Source organism: Chelon labrosus (assembly GCF_963514085.1).
Source record: "Chelon labrosus genome assembly, chromosome: 6".
Taxonomy (NCBI): Eukaryota; Metazoa; Chordata; class Actinopteri; order Mugiliformes; family Mugilidae; genus Chelon; species Chelon labrosus.
In genome coordinates this window covers 19,017,109-19,039,705 of record NC_140342.1, presented here as the reverse complement: position 1 = coordinate 19,039,705, position 22,597 = coordinate 19,017,109, and the positions used below count along the sequence as shown (strand labels likewise).

Genomic DNA, 22,597 nt, shown 5'->3' with positions numbered 1-22,597 from the left:
TGTTTTCTCTCCGTGGTGTGATTTCTCAGTCGCAGTTTTCTTTCCGTTCCGCAGTTTCTTTTTAATGTCAGTGGAAGTGACTGGGCTCGTACCTCGTTCTGCTATTTGCGCGAGGTCTCGACTTACTTTGTTGGAACTGGTGTTGTCAGATCAGTTGCGACAGTGAAAATTTCACGCGAGAGCTCGGGGGTTTGTGTGGGCAGGAGACGCACAAAGTCGCCAAATTCCTGGAAAGATAATGGAAGACTGAAAAGGAAGCAGGTGATTTTTTAAAAAAAAAAACGGGATGCCACTTCATCTTCCTCCTGAGTGGCGCGGATGTACGTGTGTGTGTGAAAGGTCAGCGGCCAGAGAACACCGTGACCTTGCAGTGTCCTGCTCCACTGAGTCAGGGCACAGTAGTTCCCCCCCCCCCCCCCCCCTCCGAAGCCCCAACCACTCTCTGTTTGTGCATTTGTGTAATGAAAGTGTGTGTTTGACAGAACAGGAAGTGAGGCAGACGGACATGTCTCTCACCCTGAACATCCTCCAGACTCTCAGTGTCCAGCCGCCTCCACTTGCACTGGCTGCGTGTGACTCATACTTTCCACATCCTAGTGGATGTTGGTGGAGGGCCGGCCAGGCAGCTTATATAGTCACACATGATTTTTTTAAAAAAAAAAAAAGATGGCTCGCTTTCAGTTTGTTGGTCTAACCCCCCCGAACGCAGACCACTTTCCCAATAGGCTCTTATTTACACGCGGTGTCAATGTGCACCATTTACAAGCCGTTCATAGTTTTACCCGAGAGCTCTGGGGACCCCCCTAGAAGAGAAGAGACGCAAACAAGGAGAGCCTTCTGGACGTCCAATGGCTTCTCGTCCCATATCCTGTTCGGAGAGTGTTTGGTTTGAGGAAGGCGCAGTTTTAAAAAAAAAAAAAAAAAACTCCAGGAGCTGCTCTCCATAAACGGCGCTTTGTGGCTGGAGGCACTGCTGCCCCTGTCTATTGATCCCTGCTGTGTAAATAGAGTTTGCTAGACGGACGCCACCGACACACAGCAACAAGCTGGAAACCTTATCACAAGAGTTACTTTAGCGTTCGACAGACAGTGAGTTCATTTTGCCTTCGGGGGGGGGGGGGGGTTGTGACAGACGCTTGTACTTTAGACTGAGACGTCGTGTGTCGTCATTTTTTTTTTTTTTTTTTTTAGTAGGTGATTTATTTTTTCCTGATGAGACGGGGAAATAACGGCAATTTAGATTTGATGATCACCCCCGCCGACTTGTGAAATTACATTACATGTCATCAGAGGGGTTTAGCAGCAGCGAATTGCAAAACATCTCAGTGAAAGAAAAAAAAAAAATCCCCTGTTGTTCTGAACAATTTGTCCCGTTGTATTTTAAGATACAGGGATACACATGTTTTGAGTTTAAAACTTTCTCATAGAACTCTTATGTTAAAAAATCATAAATGTGTCTTTTAATCGTGCACACATATATATATGTTTTTAAACTGCTGGTGCGTCGCTATGAGGTGATATTTCAGGCATGTTCCCGAAACACAACCCGAAACACAACCCCCCGACTTTGTGAGCCAAAAGCTGCGTGTTTTGCTTATTTGCCTCGTCCTTGTTTGTAGCGTCGGAGTTGGCCCAGAGTCAGACGTGTCAGACGGAGAGAACAGCCTTCCTCTGTCTGTCTCCCCCTGGCCGGGCTGACACAGTGGCTGCGGCACAGACGGCAGACAGCTGCATCTCTCTGGCTTCCTCTATTTGCTATTTGGAAACCAATGACTTCATTACCACAGACCAGTGCAGCTGCACTCTCTGGCTGTCTCCTGGGCTGTCTGCTCTGCTCTGCTCTGCTCTGCTCTGCTCTGTCTGCTTGTCAGTCATTTCTTTTGGGCTGTATCTAATTGGATTTCGCCAGCGTGCTAATCAGTCACTGAGCTGCCTTTGCCGTTTCTCTTCCACTTCCATCTTCAACCAATCCCGCTTCTCTTGGGTTCCCACTCTCACACATCTTGACTTATCATCTTCTGTTGGCTCTTTCTCACTGTCACCCTCTTCCTCTAATCCAGACAGTTGTTGCTGCATGTATCTATAAACAGTCAATGCCCCCCCCCCCTCCAGGCCCCAATCAGTGAACAGTAACAAAGTAAGCGGCCAAATGACCCAATAAGTCGATCGTTACATAAGCAATAAGACCACTTGTGCGCGTCTGCAAAGGCAGATGAGAGGAAAGGCCAGCGGCTATTGATCGGGTCTCTGACCTTGATGGATGTGGCGAGCCGCTGGGCGACACGGACGCTGAATGGAGAGGGGCCGAGAGAAAGAGGAAACAGAAGAAGAGTGAAACTGGGAGATCGGTTACAGTGCCCACAGCCGGTATTGCGTAAGTTCCTGTCTGTGTTCGGACACAACTCTCCCAAGTTAACCTTAACTCTACTTCTGCCGTCTCCTGCTTTGAATTTTGTTCCTCCTCCGTCTACAAGCTGAAGTAGACTCGGGCAGACGCAAATAGGGTGTCTGTGGTCAGAAAAGTCCCCCCCCCCCCCCCAAGGAGGCAGGCGCTTGAGCAAATGAGGAAAGGGTGGAGAAGAGAAGTAAATAGTTTGAGTATGAAAGGAGAAAGATGACAGGGTAAGGTCAGTACGGCAGGTCTGGATGTTGTTTCAGTCACAAACTGCTCCACATGTTGGTTACCTTCCATGAAGCAGGCCTTGTCCATAGCCATTAGGTTGTGACAGGGGGGGCTCGGGCCTCTGCTCTTTTCCCCCGAGTTGAAAATTAACCTCCCCAAGACCTGAGCTGAACCACAAATCTACCCTGTAACAGCCCTCTTGATTGGCCAATCACATGCCTGCTGGCTCGCATTTCCCCCTGCTAACACTCGCTTCTTTGCCCCCCCTACCCCACCCCCCCCTTCCTCAAACCAAGACACCCATACACATATTTTCTACGTCTGTTTGTGCATTTTCCATAGAACAATTATCCACTTATACTGAACACACAGCCTCGTCTTTGAACGTCTGGCCCGGAGTAACCTACAGTCTTATCATGGTTGCACATAGTTTTTTGGTGTGGGAGACCGTTCGTGTTCCCAGTTCACAACAAGCCATGCCTTGGGCGGTGTGTGTGTGTGCCTGCCTGTTGTAAAAAAAAAAAAGGCTAAAAGGGGCCCCCACAAGGTAGGAGGGGCTGAACCGAGGGGCCTCTGGTATGTCACCATCAGGTCAGTGCCAGTATCACAGCTCCATAACAGCAACGCAGCTCACTGGAGGGACGCCAAAGTCATTATTTCTCAAGTCTTTGTCTTAAATAGATAAGAATCCTCACAAGTTTTAGGTTTCACACGGTCGGGGAGGCGTCAGCTCCAGTTCATTCGACTCGCAACCTAAAAAATGTACCGTTGGTCGAGCGGTGAGAATTTCCCACCACAGCTGCACCTCGTTATTTTTTTGACAGTTTCCTTGTTTGGATTCTTTTCTCACCTCGCCACCAGAAGAAGAGGTTAACGTGCTGCTGCTACGGGGCTGATGTGATATAACCACAGGAGCAGGCAGCAGCAGCAGATAGTCCCGTCCAGATACAGCGGAGCCTCAGCCACGTCTGCCAACAGCCCCATAGACTAAACAAAATTGCCTAAGTCCCTCCCAGCTAAATGTCCTGCAGGTCCTGGACTGACGGCGTGTTTGCATGTTCACTACGCTCGGCCTATCCTCCCCACCCCACCCCACCCCCTCGGGGACATCAAACCAGTTTGTCGCTTCCAAGGAGAACGAGAGTGAGAAAAAGTGAAAGAGAGAGAGAGGGGGGGGGGGGGGGTATATAATGGTCTACGAGTTCAAACAAGACTGGAGGAAGAGAAAGTTGCTTTGGATTGTAACACGTCTGACTTGCTTGTTTTTCCGTGAGACCAGAATAATGAGGAGGCTCGGTATTAATTAATCGACGACGTGTTGATGAGAAGATTAACCGTCCCGCCGCGTCTGGTCTCCATGGGAGACAGTCGGACGAGCAGGTTTGCGTGTGTGCGTCGGGGGGGGGAAGGGTGTAGTGGGAGGTATACTGTAAAGGAGCTGTGGGACGCTGCCAGCCTGTGCATGTTGTGTGCGAGAGTGGAAGAGAGAGAGATCGCGTTTGCATTTGAAAGACTCCTTCTGTGGCCGCCTTCCCGGTGGGAACGGTGATTAATGAAGATATAAATGGAAGAAACCCAGAGACGGCGCTTTCCATAGGAGCACCATACACACACACACATCATATAGGCACTTAGACTCCCTCCCTCTCTCTCTCTCTCATATTTTCTCCCACAGCCCCAGTGTCCCAGACAAGGAGATAAACACAGGATATCAAAGGCGTGTCATGAGTCCCACTGGGCTGCCACCCGGCACATCCACAACACATTAAGCCCAGTCACTACACTCATCAATTATGCATGTTGCAAACACGGGGAAATCACCGGAAAATAGTCGGCCTTTAGACTATTAGACGAATCCCCGTCCCTACGCTTCTCCAGTAATTTGTTTGTGTCTGTTTAGTAGCGGCTCGTCATTCCCACATGGAAGTGATTCTGCCCGTGCTCTTTGATTCGTCGTCTGTGTAAGTGCTGCCGTGGCTCTGACTAGTTTTGACCTGCACACTGAATAACCCTCCGTGCAGATGCAAACCGGCTAAACGTGGATAGGCGACTACTCGCCCCCGTAAGTCCTCTATTTTTTCCGTCTCACCTTTGCTCCACTAACATCAAACACTGTTTCTTTCCCGTCCACCGCTGACAGTCTCTATACCCTGTAAATCCTTATCTCACCGGGAGTTCTTGAGAGTGATGTTGCTCGGGGCAAGGTTGTAAAGTTAGCGATTGGGGGGGGGAAACGTGGCTGCACCACTGAGGGGCGAAACAAAGTGACATTTTGTGCTTCGCCCGGTCGTCCGTCTTTCCCTGCGTCTTGCCTCGCCCCGAAATGTGTTTATCTCACCGCTATTCCCACCTGCGGTGATGCCGCTCTCATGGGAGTCATCCGTCTACCCTAATATTCCTCAAGGCAAGCGGCACCGTCTTCTTTGCCTCACGTCCCCCTCAGGGAAGCCAAACCAGCTCATCTAGATTCTGTAAATAGAGGACTCCTGGATCTGGATTTCCCTCTGGATCCTCAACAGCCCCACTGCAGCTCCTCGCAGCATAAACTAAGTAGCAGGCAACTCGGCAAGGTCATTGACCTTCAGATGCAATTAATTACTGAACAACTTTCATACAATGCGTAATGTGTGTGTTTTTATTTGAGCGTACTTCAGCCGTGGACGCCTAATTAAAGGGCTATATGTGCTGAAAGTGGCGAGTGCACTTCAGCGTCCTTGCATGCAAAGTCTCTCCTCAACCATCCCCGAGCAACAAAGTGCTCGTGTGCGCTGCTCTTGTCGAGCATGTGGCACTTCTTCTTTGCGTGCCCAACTCTTTTATTTCTTTATTTTATTTTCTGGCTTCGCTGCTGCCCGTATTAAAGCGGCCTTGCTGCTGGGGAGACTTGGCCCTCGTTGGAAGTCTTATTGCCCTTGACTTTATCCTTTTTTTTGAAAAAGTGCAGCACTGCCTTGTGGTTTACAGTCTGGCTACGGTTTAACTGGTTCCTATGACGAGCGCTCCTTGCTATGCCAGACATTTTCTTTGTCATCACTATCAGAATGTCTTGGCTGAGACACATCCTGAACCCAGATGAGGCCATATGTGCGGTAGTTCTTCGTAAGAGTGACTCACGCTGAAGAAGCGCTCCAGCCTTTCGGCGTAACGATGGCTCATTTTCTGCTTTATCAGAAGATCAAGCTGTTTCGTTTTCTACTCTTGAAAATTTCAACTCTTAAAAAAAAAATCTAGATTTCACCCTTGTGTCATCAGAGGAGGATGACAGGAAGGCTTAATGATAACATCCCCTTATTAGAGAGAGGACACGCAGTAGCACGAAATACAGATGACACAGTCCAATGATTAAAGGACGCTAAAGGGTCAAATGCAGCCAGACACACACACACACACACATAAACACAGCAACCACCAGCCACTTCCTCACCCCTTTGCCACGCCACCGCTATCCTGCAGCGTGAGTCACGGTGCTCCATCCGTGCTGCGGTCTGCTCGCCACTCATCAGCGTCACCGTGGAGCCAGGTCAAAGATTTATCACCGTCCCGGCCTCTCAACTCGGTCTGTTTGATCTACGTCCAGGTGTGTTCACTTAGAGCTCTGACTCAACCGTAATGAGATTTACCAAAGCCAAATGCCCCTTTCTGTGGGGCCGTTGTCAGGCTTCGCCTCAGACTTGCGTGTGTTGATGAGGGGGAAGTCTGGCGATCAAGTCGACTGCGGCTTCACCTGTTGTATACAGACGCTGATGTGCTGATGTCAGCGACGGGAAGCGTCGAAACGAATGGGCAGCCTCAGGCCGAACGCTGATGGGTTTCTGTGTATGTAGGTCTCATCTGAAGTAAATGAAACCAGTGAATTTTTCAGTCCAAGAGTCGTTGCGAAAGCAGAGAGAGAGAGAGAGTGGCCGTCAGAGGCTTGCTTTGAAAACCAGTGCTTGTGACAGCGAGAGAGACGCGGAGATGGAGGGAAAGTCATGGTAGTTGATGGATTTGCATTACAGGAGCTGTGTGTGTGTGTGTTTGTGCGAAGGAGAGACAGAGTCGAGCCCGAGGGGCTAGGACTGCAAAGCCAAGTTGCCCATGCAGAGAGGAGCAGTAGAGGCTTCAAACAAGCTCCTGCATGTAATATGGATGAGACCGGAGCTCCCTGCAGAACAGTCAGAGGACCTAGGGCCTGTTTGGATTTAACTGTCTCTTCTTTCCATGTGTCTCTGTGATAGATTTTTACCCTGCGGGGTGATTTGGCCAGGTGGAGGTTCCTCTTTGTAGTGCTGCGACTGTAGCACGGGTCAGCCTCCCTTACTCTAAACCACCTCCCCCCTCCTCTTCCCACCCCTGGCCTCGTTGCAGACAGGTACGACCAACTCAAGCGTTGACATATACTGCAGTATTCCACAGTAAAGCAGTAGAGGAAGAAGTAAACAAACCGCAGATCGATATATGGCCCAGTGACGCAGGGTCTTCTCTCAGGGGCAACTCCAACTATTGCAATAAAACACTTAAACCTCTCATTGAAACACCTCCTCAACGCTGGAGCACGTTTTTCGTCTTCAGACTTGTTTAGATTAGACACAGTTTTGGTTTCTGTTTCTCAACTACAGACATTAGCCCAGACTAGCCTTAAACTGATCAATTATGTTGAAATAATCACTCCGAATGACGGCGTTACTGATGCGAGGTTGTTTGTAAAGTATAATTAGCGCTTGAGTAGCTGTTTGAAGCAGGCTTCAACGTGCATTTTACTGGATGTTGTGTAAATTACAGCAAAGAAAGAGGGTCGGGTTAGTGTCTCCATTTTGTGTTTCTCCCTGCGTAGTGATAGCAGTGCATTGCTGGCTTGCTGACAGCCTCTCTCGGCTTTCAGTCTGCTTAGCAACGCTCGTCCTCGCCGCTGCGGCTCTCTCACTCCCCTCTGTCTCCAAGCACTCTGATTTGTTTCATCCATTCGGGTTGTAAAGCCAGGTTCCCTCACACTGAAGGCCAAGGCAGCTGTGTCTGCTCCTAATTGTGGATTTCCATCAGTAACCTGCCTCCAAACATGCACGCAAGGTACTCGAGAGAATAGATTTACATTATTCTGTAAATAAACACATCACACATGCGCACACACAGACATGCACTTGGCCCAGATGAAGCTCACATGACGACTACAGTCGTCCACAGACAAGACGAGGGCCGACTGGCCTCGTTCTCAGTTGATGCGTCCTCCCGGGAGCGTGAAGTGTGTCTACTCATGTCTACGTGCGCACGACAGTTCGCTCGCGCGGTCGGCTACGTCACCATCCTTCACTGCCGTTTTGATGGGACGTCTGTTTACTCTCTGGTGTGCATCAGTGTGTGTGTGTGTACGCATCTGTCTCCTGGCCTGGTTGACTCACATAGGTGAGCCCCAGCAGCTTTGGTAATTAACGTTGCAGAGGGGCACTGGGGAAGGAAAGTGGAGCACACACACACACACTGAACCGCTGCGCTAGAGACGGTGAGCTGCAGATAAATGTTCAGATACTATCATCTTCTGATTGATTCTTAAAATCCTTTCCCAGACTCATGGCCGCGGGGGAATATGTGCACATTTAGGACACTTTTGGTGCATTAATCTAATGACGGTTTTTTTTTTATTGTGCCATCACAATATCGCTTTAATATGAATCTGATGAGAGTTTGTTTGAGTGTAGTTGCACGGAGGGCGACTAGATTACATTTCAGACATCACAGAGCTTACTCTGCATAATAATATGTCTGTCCTTTACAAGGCTGAATCATATTTCCTCCCTCGTAACGATGTGCGATTATGGGTTAAAATTACATTATTTAGCAATACGCTTTGTCTGTTCGGGACTATTAATCACAGAGCTGCAGGCTGCTGGTTTGAAAAGCGTGACATAATTCGGTTGTACTTCCTGCTTCTGATGCAACGTCTGTAGGATGTCCAGCTACAGAATGCTTTTGAGTAACGTTTCATCGTTGCTGCTGCTGCTGCTGCAATAGTTTCCTCTGGAATCACTGATCGGTTCGTCATAAAGTGAAAAGGTGTCAAATTTACGGCGAAACTTATTGTGACAACCAAATTCTTTTTAATTCATAATTGTTTGTATTTGAGAGTTTATTTTGAGGTGTTTTACAGTCATCAAGCAGTTATCAGAGTATTTTAGTTCAATAATTAAGCAAAAATGAAAAAGAAATCACCCAATCCGCCTTCTCAAAAGTGGATATTTACTGATTTATTAGATTGGTTAAACTAGATATCTTTGGGAGTTGTCACTGACAAATTAATCCGTTCCAGCTGCAGCGGTTTTCTTTGACATTACCTTTAATATATACCGTTTTATAGATGGTATATATGTATGTGAGATGTGGGGGCGGGAATTAACCCTGTTCCAGTCAGACAATTTGTCCATTCATGAGGTAACATCATTACAATCCTGCACATACGCGGCTGTGAGCGCAGACTGGAAGCCGCCACCTGGGATTTGACTGTGAAACATGAGGAATGGAGGACTGCAAGAGAGGGAGATGAATAGAAAAATTGATCGGGGGGGGGGGCGTCTTTCATGTAGAAGAAGGATCCCGGAGAAATACAGTTTCCGCTTTCCAAATTAAACCCCCCTGTCTGCCGTAAAGCGGCAGTAGGTGGACAGTAGATTTTTATAAGGAGGGGAGATTCCTCGCTGTCGCCTTTTTTTTTTTTTTTTTTATAACTCGCTTCATTTTCTGCCGTAGACTCCCGTTAACTGTTAATCCGCTGGGTGCCGTTGGTCCAAGCTATCAAAGGCTGTGGATTGTAAAATGGCTGACTGGAAGTGTAGCTAAGGAGGAAGGAGCTCAACATGTCAGGAGGGAGGGGGGAAGCTGGTGCGAGCTTGACGCGCATGTGACGGCTGTCTAGACAGAGTGCCCATGTGGCGCAAAAATGTATTCTAGGCCTGAAGCCAAAGCAAGTCAAGAACGAACCTGCCCTTATCTGCCTGCCTCTGTGTGTGTGTGTGTGCGTGTGTGTGTGTGTGACTCGGGCATGACTAGTCTGGCTGATGCTTATCAGTGGCTTGTCTGGCTCGGGTTTTTGTGTTTGGAAACAGGGAGGAACAGGTGTGTGTGTGTGCGTCTGGGGGGGGAAAGCACAGTCACATTTTGTCTTTCTATCTTATTTGTCTTGGCCGTCTGCCTTTTTCATTATTATTTCCTGTTTCCCTGTGTGTCACCTGTTTGTCTAACCGTCCACCTGTCAGACCTGTCCTCGTCTGTGCCCTGCTTTGTTTTATTGCCGCTTATCGCTTTACTCAAATCTATAGCGAAAGAAAAGTAAGTTGAGTAATATTCCTCTGGGCTCAGATCACTGGTGCCTCTTGACAAGCAATGAATTTGTCTTTTGCGGCAAATATTCTTGATAATTTCACTTAATCGTTAATCATAGCCCAAATTTAAAAAAAAAGAAGTATATTCCTTTAGCTGCCCCACTTTGCTGCCTGCTTCCCTTGTGGGCTGTTATTGATTTGGCTGCTGAAACAAAGTGTGGCTCCCAGTCCATGGATAAATGGCTTATTGGATTAAGACCTCTAAAGGCCTCTAGTGGCTGCATGTGTGTGTGTGTGGGACCACCAGAGTACTGGGCCCCAGTAAAACCAAAAGACAAAGCAAAAAGTTACACGTCAGCTTTTGAAAAGGCTTCGCCACAGATCTGTCTGGGTGAAAATGAAATTTAAGCGACAGAAGTAGCTGTCTGAATCACACCTTAAGGCAGCCGAGACGCTTCAATATCTCGCTGTTGCAAGGTTCAGCCAGGAAGTATACATGTCTGTGTATCTCTCGCCTGATCTTTGGCACAGTTGACGACTGCAGCAGTACAGGATGTGGTCTAGAAACAGACAGGGTGTGACTGACTGTCTCACTGAGCGTCTGAGCATGTGTGTTCAGTTCATTTCTCGCTTCTCGCCGTCTGAAGCAGAATGAAAAAAAGGCACCCAAACAAAGGCTGTTTACTTCCTCCTGCGAGAGGGGGAAAAAATGGAGAATGAGCTGCATTACTCTGTCCTCCTGCTATATCCCTCCCCCCCCCCTCCCTCCCTCCCCCTCCTCAATGCCAGGCAGGCATATGAATGGTTTCCGAAGGAGGGAGGGAGGGAGGGAGGATGGGTGGCCCTCAGATGCCGTCCCCCTAGAACTAGACTGTGGCGCTCTCCCTGGGGTTTGTTTCACTTTTCAAATCCGGGCCGCCGATGCCAGAGGGGGTTTTCGACAGATGTGAAGACGATTGTGCCCCCGAGAGCAGACGAGGGTACGGTTGGATTTTTAGTGCCGCACACAAACATGTAGGCCTGCCTCTTTTTTTTTTTTTAGGATGAAAGGTCAGAACAAGGCTTGCACAGTCTTTACAGTGCCCTAGATAAGGTTTGCTATTAGGCTTGTCGGGAATAGTTTTAGTGTGTTTGTTGTGTGGGACAGGGTTTTTTTTTTTTTTACAGTTTTACCACATCAGTAGCCTTTTCTCTAAAGAGTCCTCACATGCCACCAGCTTAAAAAGGAGCGTAACAATCCAGGCAATAAGCTTGCAGCTAATGATTATTTGTAATATATCAAGTAATTTGTCTAGAAAGCGGCGGCTGTCGCGGTTACCCGTAGCCCAAGGTGACGCCGTCTATCAATAAACTAATCGTCTTTCGTCTAGTTTACAGCCTTTACACCGGGGCGACAAGTTCAGGTTGAAATCACAGGTCGTCCTGTTAAATCTATTTCCCTTTTTGCTCCTACATTTTTTTTTTTTTTTAAAGTCGGTGCCAATTTGCTCCATTGAAAATGCATGTATGTGTTTTATAATACATGTGTAGAGACAGCATGTGTATTTATAGCCAGGAGTAGCTGTGTGTGTCTGTGTGTTTATACGGACTGAGACGGCAGTCATCTGGAGAGTCCACGTGACTGTAGCGGAGGGACGGGAGGACGGGAGGGAGGGAGGGAGGGAGGAGACCTTGACCTTAGACTTGTTTGCCCTCTGCGTGGCCGTGAGTCAGTCAGTCGGCGCTGATGAGTCTCAGGTACATATAAATTACACCGAGATGAGACTTGGAGAGTAGACTCTGCTTGCTGCCTGTTAGGATGAGCAGAGAGTGGCAGGAGCTGAAAGAGACTCACTTATATATATATATATCCTCTGCAGTCCTTCTGCTACAAAGAAACTGGATGGCTGTCAACGTTTTATGAAGCTGAAAGCCTTGAAACCAATCGTAGCTCAGCTCTTCGTGAACGATATGACGGCGCTTTGGCTAGCAGAGCCAATTATGAAACCTAGTGCTTCTAATTTCTTTAAATTTTTTTTTTTAGATTCCTGTCTGACACGACGATATCAACCTCCGTTTCAAATTTGGAGTCGATTTTAAACTAAATACAGAAACGGGAGCGATATATCATAATCCTGGTGTAAATTAGATATTTGCTATAGGGGGGCACAGATCCAGCTCACTGCTCACTGTGTTTACCAGACTGTGTATGGTAATGTACGGCCGTGGATGTCTGTGTAGTAGAGTGGCACTTGTTATTGTTGGATTTAACAGCACTCAGGCTACACACACACACACACACACAGAAAAAACACTCCCTGCTCCGTTAATGCGTCTGCTGTAGAAACGTCACGTGTGCTAATGGTCGGTGGACTAAACTAAGGCTCTGGAAATGGGTCACTGTAAAAGTTCACATGGCTTTTTTAGAGCAGTGTGTTTCCACGGTGTAGCGGCGGGACGAGGTAGCTGCAGCGGCAGGCAGACTGCTGGTAATTAGGAACAACAGGGCAGAGTTCAGCTGAGCGAGTGTGTGTGTGTGTGTGTGGAATGCTAATCCACGTTGTCATAAGGCGAGCTTCAGCCTGACAAAGGGGTTGGAGACGTAGCGGGGGTTAGGGGCTGTGTGTGTGTGTGTGTCACCGAATCAGCCCAGATAAGAGAGGTGCTTCATTATTGCAGATTAGGACCAAATAGCAGCGTGGTGTGTGTTAATAAAGCAAGGTGGAACAGTCCAGAGAGGGAGAGAGGGAGAGGCAAGGAGGAGAGGAAAACAGTTGTGTTGAAACGTTTGCACCCGCACACATTCGTTTAAGAGGAGATAGCACAGAACAGCAGGAATAATGAGCAGGGGTTGAGTGTGAGCGTATGTATGTGTGTGTGTGTGTGTGTGCGTGGGTGGTGGGCTGTCAACTGTCAGGTAAGCAGGAATTACTGGGAGAGACGGGCGGCCATTAGTGGAACACACACTTATATGTATGTATGTGTCTATATGTGGACACCCATAAGCGTCTTTGACACGTTCTCCTTCTATCCTTCTATCTGTGTGAGGTCCTTCCTAGCTCCTAGCTTATTTTCCGTTCCCTAAACCGAGTCTCAAACTGATTCACGGCCCAAAATGTAGTCGCTCCCAAGGTCTAACCGGTCCTCGCAACTGTAGACACACAGATACACCTGCCTTTTAATGAGCTGTCAGTCGTCTCGGTGGCGGAGCATCTGCAGGCGTCGGGGGGTCGAGCACATGAAAGACCCCTGCCTGACCTGGTGTTAATGTCGGGTTGGCCCCCGTGCTCCCGGTGTGTGTGTGTGTGTTTATCTCACACGTGTGCAGTGGAGGGGGGGGAGACAGATTTGAGATTATGGGCAATCCTCCGACACACACACACACATTCGTACACAAACCGATAACCTTTACATTGGAATTAATCCAGGCAGCGAGAGGCCGGCTTCACCTCCACGCAGCACCGCAGTGCTCGCGTTGTTGTTTTCTGTCAATTCTCCTCCTACTTTCCGCTCCTTCGCCTCTATCTCTGCCCCGTACCACCATCATCTCTCTCTCCCTCCCTCCCTCCCACCTTCCTTTCAGTGCTGCAGTGCTGCCTTCTGGAAAGAAAAAAGGAAAAAACACCAACCACAAGCACTCGTAAACGGACGAGCCCCCCTTCTGTATACGCACACAGAGACACACCTGGCTACGCATATGGCTCCAGCCTTTTAGATTTGCATCCGAGCGCTCATTCATCCGTGTCCTTGTAAATAAGGGACGATCCCCCCCCTTACATGCAGCACACACGAATTCACACACAAATCAGATTAACTAGTAGTTTTTTTTTTTAATTCCGATGTCATCTAAACCCGATACGTGTAATTTTATGATTTTAATTCATCTGAGCTGTGTTTCTCAATTACGCAATTTATTGTTTAGTCGGGAAAACTGCTTGTTTTGTCTGGACGTCATGCAAACACAGAAGATATACCGATTAGAGAGGCAGACACGGGTGGATGTTTGGTTTTTTTATTGCATTATCACATAATAAAAGTAAAACAAAACAGAAAAAGTATATCAAATCGCAACCAATCTGGACGTCCGCGTCTACAGTTTTGTTACTGTAACGTATCTGTGTCTTGTCGTTAATTTGTACACTTCTACGTCCAGTTTAACTTGACACCACTCCTCTTTAATTCTTATCTAATGTGTCGGCTGCTCCGTATCTAAATATTTTTTAAGTCGTATTATCAGAACATGCGATAGTTTGTTTCTTGAAACAGAAAGATGCTGTGGTTAATAGCTGAGCCCATTTAAAACAATAATAAAGGAGCTAAATGAGGTTGCTGCTGGTAGCTAATACAAGGACGCGCGGCTAATACCTCGTTGTCATAGTAATTTGCCAGTATTGTTCTGAGGCTGCTTTGGTCTCCTAATGACGGCACGTCTTAGCCAACGCAGCGCAGAGAAAAATCCTTCAGTCCAGCTGATGAAAGGTTGTCTGTTTAGTATTCACTGTGTCTGACTGTGTGTGTGTGTGTGTGGATAAACGTTTATAGACGGCTTTAAGAGGCTAGTAAGTCAATTATTGATGCTTTCTACGTCTTCTGTCTCCCTTCCTTGTGCTCTCTGCTTTTGCAATTTTCTCTTCATTGAATTCTTCTGCTTTCTGCCTTCCCTCCGCCCTCCGCCCTCCGCCCTCGTGTCGGTCACGGTGCTACCCAGCGGCCTATATTGCGACGCCAGAAATTCTTGTTCCCGGTGCCTGTGCTACCTGTCAGTTCAGTTGAAGGTGTGTGAACCGCAGGCAGCCTTGTGTGTGTGTGTGTGTAGAGTCAGGCCCGTCTGTCACGGATAGGCCTTCTCGCTGAGCGCGTCCCGGATTTGCTCAAAAAACAAAACACGGGCGCACAACTAGAGGCGGCTCAGAGGACACCAAGCTGACAATGAATCATAAACATGCGACTCGCATAAATATATACGTCTTCACGTTGAGCTGGAGGTTGACTCCAGCCGTGTTTGCATGTATACAGATGAATCATACATATATAGAAGTGCGTAACTGCAGACGACCGACGCTCCTTGTGTTTTATTCATAGGCCGTCTCCGGTGGGCTCGTTCAGTCCCTACTCATAGATTTTCCCGCCACCTTCGGTTTCCCCAGCTCTGTATCACGGCCGTAGCTCACTTAGCGCTGTTCACTTTTAATGCCGTTTGTCTCCATTTTCTATCTCCTGCCTGTCGTTCGTCTTTATTTCCTATCGTTTAAATGCCATTTGTCTCCATCCTTCCCCTCTGTGACCGCGTGCCACTTGTAATTTTTCTCTCTCTCCTCTCTCTTCCTCTCGTTCCCACGCTCTCTGACAGAGTCAGTCGTTTTTAATTGTTCGGGCTGCTCTAACAAATGTATTCTGTGGTGCGCTATATCATCGCGTCTCTCTCTTTTTTTCTGCGTCGAGTTTAACCTTGAGGGGTGTGTGTTTGTCTGCCCGTTTAACCGCCGCATCTTTTTTTTCTCCCTGTGTTTCAGAAGGCCGTGGAGGAGGAGGAGAGCCAGGTGAGAAGATCCTCGGTGGATCTCTGCTCTGCCAGCGACAAGTTGGGGGACGCCGACCCTGCGAGAAAGGTCAGTTCCCTCCCTTGTACGCGTCGTCCCGTCACTCCATCATCTCCGATCGCTCCCTCCTTCCCCTTCCCCCTCCTCTACACATAGGTCAGCTCTCAGGGTCACCACCCACACTCTCTCTCTGACGGACACACCCCCTGCTCACCCATTCATCGTGGCACGCTTCTCCTCTCTGGCCTGTCAGGAAACACACTCATGTAGCTGCTGAGCGGCTCTCCTCCTCACTCCCTCCCCCTTTTTTTTTTTGCACACGCCAACTTTACATGCAGCTCTTCGTCATGATTATCTTTTTTTCTCCGACTCCCGCACATCCTGATGCCTGATAGATGATCCCTCGTTCACATGCACACATGCATACATTAGCTTTATTAGATTACAGTACAGCACATTCCCTTCTCCTCCTGCTGTTTCCCTCCATGCATCCATGTGTGTGCATGGCCGTGCATCTAATCGCAATAAGTCACATGTTCCTCTGTAAAGCTGGTGGACAGATCAATAAATGCTGATGGAAGATCTTCCGTTTGTTTCTTTTATAGCCATAACACGAACAAAAAGACAATATGCCAGCGTTGTATCTTGGTTTATGTGTTTTTTTCTTTTCTTTTCCTCAGGGGAAAACGTCTCCACCTACTCTGATGTTCAATCGTCTTTTCTCAGACATCAAGGAGGAGCCAGGACACCCCACCCTGGTCCATCCCAGGTACTACACCTTAATGACCTTCATTTAGCTACACAGACGCAATGGTGGAGTCTGTAAATGTCTTGTCCGCAACCCAAAGGTATTCAGATATCATACATTCAGGAGCGAGTCCTCATTTGAGAAGCGGTAACCAGAGGAAGTGACAATTATTTGATTATCAAAATTGTTTCAGGTTCTTTTACTGTTGATAATATGAATTGGCCAATTAGCTGTTTGAGCTCTACGCTGTTTTCATCTAATCAGTCTCTATCGTTGCTTAATCTGTTGATTAAATTCTTAATTGTTAAGTGCGTGAAATATAATTTGCTGATTTTGTTCAAGCACCCTCTCAACAATCAGAAATGTTAGTTGGTTGTCGTACAAGACGAAGGGAAAGCTTCAGATCCTTGAGGATATCTGGCGTTTCAGTAATATGTGCTTGTTCATTTTGTCAGCTAGTTTTTGCAGCTCTAGTTGGTTTTTAATTTTGCATTTTTATTATTTACTATTGTAAAAATGCACCAGGAGAAGCCTGCCCTTTACCTGTAGTTTCTCTCTCATCCCTAATTTCTTCTCCGTTGCCTCCTTCTGTCCTTCTTCACTTGCGTCACTCCTCTTCCTCTCCCTTCCTTTCCCCCCCTTAAGTCCTCGTTCCCTCTCTTCTGCCTCTCCGTTTCTCCCACTATCCCTCCCCGGGCGCCACCAGCCTTTGTTTGAATATAGCTCTCTGATGGCAAACACGGTAATCTGACCCAGATTAAAGCCTGGAATTAGATGGTTTACGGCGCTGTAGCTACATGTGACCACTGGCTTTGACATCCTGTCTGAGTGGAGGCTCGCAGACATCCGCAGCCAGACAAACCGGGGAAGATTAGAGCCCCGGTCACCTGCCAGCGTCACATGACCGCTGCGCCCTCTGAGGCCAAATGAGACTCGCGCGGACCAGTTTGGAGTCCGTGTTTTGCATTGGCAATAAATGAAATGCCGTGCTAGACGTCCACGGCGCCCAGCGTTGTGTTTGGGTTGCTACACACATCCATTAGCGGGAACGCGTGTCGTGTACAGGCCAGGCTTACATTATTCAATCACTTCTGAGGCGAGTTCTTCCATTCCCGCCGAGCATGCTTCGTTTTCGTTCAGAGGAGAAGGAGCAGCAAGGCTTGGTTGGTAGTGCTGTAGTTTTTCAGTCCCACTGAGCTGTCATGCTTAACCTAGTTCACTGCTGCAGCCTCAGCCTTGTCTGGAGGGGACTGTTGGTGGGGGAGGGGTTCAGAGCTCCTCCTCTCCTCTCCTCTCCTCTCCTCTCCTCTCCATCCTTTCACACCATGCAGCCAGGAATAGACAGATAGTGTTGGCTGAGAGGCTTCAGAGCATCTCCAGGCCCTATCTCTTTCTCAGTTGCGCTCACTACCTGGACATTCGCGATAAGCCGAGGGTCTGTTTGGGCCGAGATCCTGTAAACACACGATAAGAAAATATCCATATTCCACGCTGTGTTCCCAACCCCTGCCTTCAGCTGGTCCCATTACTTTGGGTTAAATCAGTTTTATTTATTGCGTTACTGGGCACGTTGCACAGTAGTCCATAACTTTTAACGTTTTATGGTGTCTGCTGCAAAGACAAAGAAGTTTATCAGAAACAGAACAGCATAAGTAAATAATTCAGACAACTAGGAATTGAATTGAAATCACCAATAAAGTCTTTACTTTTGTTTAAAAAAAATAAAATATATCTCTGTATTTCTCTTCCAGTTACTACATGTACACATACGACAAGATGGTGGCTCCCAACGTGTCGCTGCGGAGGGAGGCGGAGATGAGCCCCGAGATGTTCGGAGCGCTGCTCAAACACCACTACAGCCGCAGAGTGCTGGGCCACGACGAGCCACCTATGGGTTAGTAAACAATACGCACATTCATGCAGACTGAGTGAACATTTATTGACTGCGAGTACGGTCAATAAATGCAGGTATGAAAATTTAAAACACACACACACACACACGGCGCTTTATCACACAGCCCAGGCCTCTGTATTATTTGCCTTTGAACATTGTTGATGTTGGCGCAAAATCTGTCAATAATTTACAAAATCGTCTCCTTTTTCTGGCCTGACTTTCGTGTGAAAGGAAACGCATTAACTGACACGGTGTAATTATGTTTACACAAGTCAGAAAATGTGAGAATGGAAGAGCAGAAAGTGGGAGTGGCAGGAAATGGCATCTAGTTTATCCCTTTACTAACAGGACGCATTCTTGTTAATGAACGTGAATTAATAAACTAACCTACAAACAATTAATTTAATGCTTAAACTGATGCCTTATGATGTTAATTATTAAATTAAATAATACAATTTATTGGGTAAAAACAAAACAAAACTGGAAATAAGACTATAAATGTGCGCTTATTAATAAAAAGCAATTTAATCTGATTTCCACAAACAGACACCGACGACGTCCGATTATTAGAAACACATTATTTATTTATTTATTTATTTATTAGAGCGGCTTGTTTATGTACAGTAGACGCAGAAAACAAGGCTGACACATGCCGACTATTAATACATGACACACATACAGCGAGAGGCAGCAATTTACATAACGTACAACATAAGCAGAAGCGACGCGCAGATCATGTTCCTGCAGAATGAGTAGACACGTGCTTACTGTACACAACCAGCCGACAACACACACACACACACTCGCGCACACACACACACCCGTACACACACACACACACACACACACACTCTTGCAGCCTGCAGTGATGCACATAATCATGCACTGACCTTCAAATAAAGACTCTGGGGGCACCTCCCTATTGATGAACAAGAGGGGTGGAAATGGCAATGACCTCCTCTTTGCATCGGGTGTGTTTTCATATGCAGTGTGTACATTGTGCATTAAAAAGATGTGTGTGTGTGTGTATATATGTACAGAGAGAGAGAGAGAGAGAGAGAATGAATCACAGGAATCGTCTGCCATCATTACTCCACGTCTGACTGCCAGGCTCTCTGTCTCTCTCTCTCTCTCTCTCTCTTTCATATCTTCCAGCCGTCCTGCTCCCCTTTTTCTTTTCCAACCAATCTGTCTCTCTTCCCTCCATCCTCCCTCTCCCTTTTCCTGGCAGCTATCTCTACATCCTCCATGAGTCGGCTCTCCGTCTGCTCCCACACTTCCTCTTGCTCCCACACTTCCTCTTCCTTCCAACCATCCATCCATCCATCCATCCCCTTTCTCTTTCTTCTCCATCTCCCTTCATCTCCCCCTCCCTCTCTTCTGCCTTTCACTTTTCCGTCAAGGCCCCGTCTCCCTCTCTCTTTACGCGGCTTATTTCTCTTCTAATCCACCACCCACCAAATGGCTCACTCCTGTTAGTCGTGTGCTTCTGCTCTCCTTTGTGTGTGTGCGCGTGCGTGTGCGTATGTGCGTTAAGAGTGTGTAAGCACATGCGCACGCCGGCTCCGCTCAGTAAATGCGTGTCCTCTCCGGTGTCAGACATGCTGTGTCGAGAGCATGCTGCTTCCTGTCACACGCATACTGTATGAATATATTACGCTGGTAAACAACCCAGCAGTTCTCAAGCCTCCTTTATTTCAGATTTCTCTTTTTCTTCTACTCTTTTTTGTACGTGAGATTACGCTTCAAACGCATTACTAGTCTACACATGCCCATCAGCAACGTCCACACGTGTTTTAATGTCAAACTAATGCTTTGACAATGTGGTTATCTTGTATTTTGTCGACTAGATTCAGTTTATTTCATCTAAAATCCCTGCAGCGTATTGGATGATGATGGATTTCAGAGGTAGTAAAGGTTACAGATGAGACGTCACCTTAGCTGAGCTCCAGCAACTTGTTATTGCGAGTATTTCTGGTCAGCAAATTACACTTTCATTTCATTCTTTGTCCAGTAGATTGTAAGCTGCTTCAAAGTAAACGCAGGTCTTTGAAAAGAAGTGACCCTCATCAAACCGGCTTCTTTTAACAGTATAAATTGCTGGTCATTTGGCGAAGGACAGTGAACTAGTGTACGAGACGAAACGTAGCGCCGCTCTTTCTTTTTTTTATTGAGACAAGAGTCGTGTTGAATAGAGAATCAAAACGCCACGAATGTGAATCAAATTGCGATGTTGCCACAGATTCCCACCCTACCCTTCATTTGCCGTGATGCACACCTTGAAAGCCACAGCGAGGGAACAAGTTTGAACCGAGGAGGAGCCCACGCAGAGAGCGGTGCAGCTCCCACACAAGGCCCTTTATTCTTCTGTTCTCTCTGTGTCTGAGGGCAAACGCACAGAGAATTTGTGGGCGAGTGTTTGGTTCCTTGGCTGTTGCCATGCCATACTTCTGCATGTGTGTCCGCTCACGCCGAGGAATAAGTGTGAGCTTTTATGAGGTTGTGCGAGGGTGTTACTAAGCGTGGGCGGGAGTGTGCACCAGCACGGCTCGCACTTCCTGTCTTTCAACCACCTCCTCTTCTTTTTTCTTTTTTTTTTTAAAAAAAAAAACCAAAACTTCTTCCTTCATCCTCCTCTCTCTCTTCCCTCCTCAGATCTTCACGCGTCGCCTCCTATTGCTGCTGGCGCCGAGGAGGCCAAATCCCAGTGTGCTGCTGCTGCTGCCTCGGCCACCGAGCGGGAATGCCAAACCCAGGCAGTTTCCATGGAGACAAGCAGCCCGGTCTGCAAGAAAGCAGCCCACATCCCAGCCCACACCTCTCCCCCTCCTCCTCCCCCTCCTCCTCCTCCCGCGCCGTTGTTGTCATCGGTAACGGAAGTAGCAGCTAAGGACATGAGCTGCGCCACGAGCAGCGCCGCTGCAGCGTTCGGGGGGCTGGAGGACGACAAGGACAGGATTGTTGTGGAGATCATGCAGATGTACGGCAGGCAGCAGGAGAAGCTCAACTCCACCCTGCACAAGCAGCTGCAGCTGGAAATGGTGAGTCGGCGGTTGGAAAAAAAACAAAGACCAAGATAAATGAACCCAAGATAAACTAGAGCAGATCTGTTCCCGCCTATTAAATGTGTCCTTGACGTAGATGTGGAGGTGATGTTCACCTTCCATCGACTGCTCCATCTCTCCCTCCTTACTCATGGAAAGTGTTGGTTTGATCAGAGTCCACAGAACAGTTCACATAAATCACTGTTTTAGAATAAAATACAAATGATTAAAGCTCTCAACTTTAATTTCAGTTTGGGCCCATAGAAAGAGAACTGGTTGTTAATGAATATACTGTCTTTAATAAGTTAAATGCATTCACACAGAACCTTTTTCCACTTTTCTCTTTTGTCCATTTATTTCGTCCATTATTCCTCTGAATACGTATTGTTAATGGTCAACGTTTACACACACCAGTTTTGATTCTTCTGTCAGTGAACTAAGCAGTCCGAGCCTGAATTCAAGCCTTCTCGTGTCAAACCTCGGACCTCCCCCTGGAGGGACTGTAATATGAATAGTTTTCGCTACAGGGGTCACTGCAGTATCACATTATTATGATTATTATTATTATTATTTTCCTTGACTTGATCTCTGTCTCTCCAGGAGCTGGAGGCGTTGCGTGGGGGCGAAGTGGCGAGGCTACGGGAGCTGAGCGCCGAGCAGCGAGAGCTGCGCTGTGAGCTGGAGGCGGTGCACAGTGAGCAGGCGAGGCAGCTCAGCCAGGCCCGCCAGGAACAGCTGGAACTGGAGGCCCGTCTGGAGCAGCTCCGGCAGCAGGCCTGCGCCTGTGAGCCAGGATCACAACGCAAACAAGAGGCCCACTACGCTGCACAGGTACGGGCTTAGAGGGGAACACGTGTGTACACATCACAGAAACAGTCAGTGACGTATGAAGTATGTTCATGTCGGCACTGCCTTGAATTTGCTGAGCATGTCTCAACAATTATTTCATAAATAATACATTAACACATGAATTTGTTTTTTGTTTTATAACCATGAAATCTTTTAAACCTTAGATCCCTTCTCCTGGAATATTTAGTTTAATTAGTTGTTTGGACGAGTGTCAAAATATAGACTAACTGGAAAAACGTTGTAGCTCTTTATTCTGTGTGTATATCATGTGTGTGTCACTGTGCTGCTGAAAGGAGTAAAAATACTCACACACACACACACACATATATACACATGGGACCTTTGTTTGGGTTTCCACAAGACTTCATCTTGAGATAGGCTCTGTTATGTTGGCCTGAGCTCAGGGCTGCAGTATCACCCCCCTCCTGTCTGTTATTTTAGCTCCGGCTCCTCCTGCCCCTCCGCTGCCCCCCCTGCCTCCATTGGCATCAAACTCAGGCTCTCTGCCAGTTAGGGAAGGGGGTGGGGGGTGTATGTGCATATGTTTGTGTGCTTATGAGACGAGAGCGGGTCTGACTCCAGAGCGTGTGAAGTCATTTCACAGTTAAACATGTTCTCAAAGTGCTGACGC

General features: G+C 47.6%; 1 protein-coding gene across 1 annotated transcript in view; it reads left to right on the top strand.

Annotated features, from left to right (window-relative positions):
• Nucleotides 1-22,597, top strand: part of skila (SKI-like proto-oncogene a) — a 32,936-nt gene that overhangs the window by 5,570 nt on the left and 4,769 nt on the right. Inside the window, exons 3-7 of the mRNA XM_084546670.1 lie at nt 15,405-15,500; nt 16,112-16,200; nt 17,931-18,073; nt 20,729-21,114; nt 21,718-21,948. Of these exons, the coding sequence (XP_084402796.1) occupies nt 15,405-15,500; nt 16,112-16,200; nt 17,931-18,073; nt 20,729-21,114; nt 21,718-21,948 (945 nt within the window). The remainder of the gene's footprint in view (nt 1-15,404; nt 15,501-16,111; nt 16,201-17,930; nt 18,074-20,728; nt 21,115-21,717; nt 21,949-22,597) is intronic.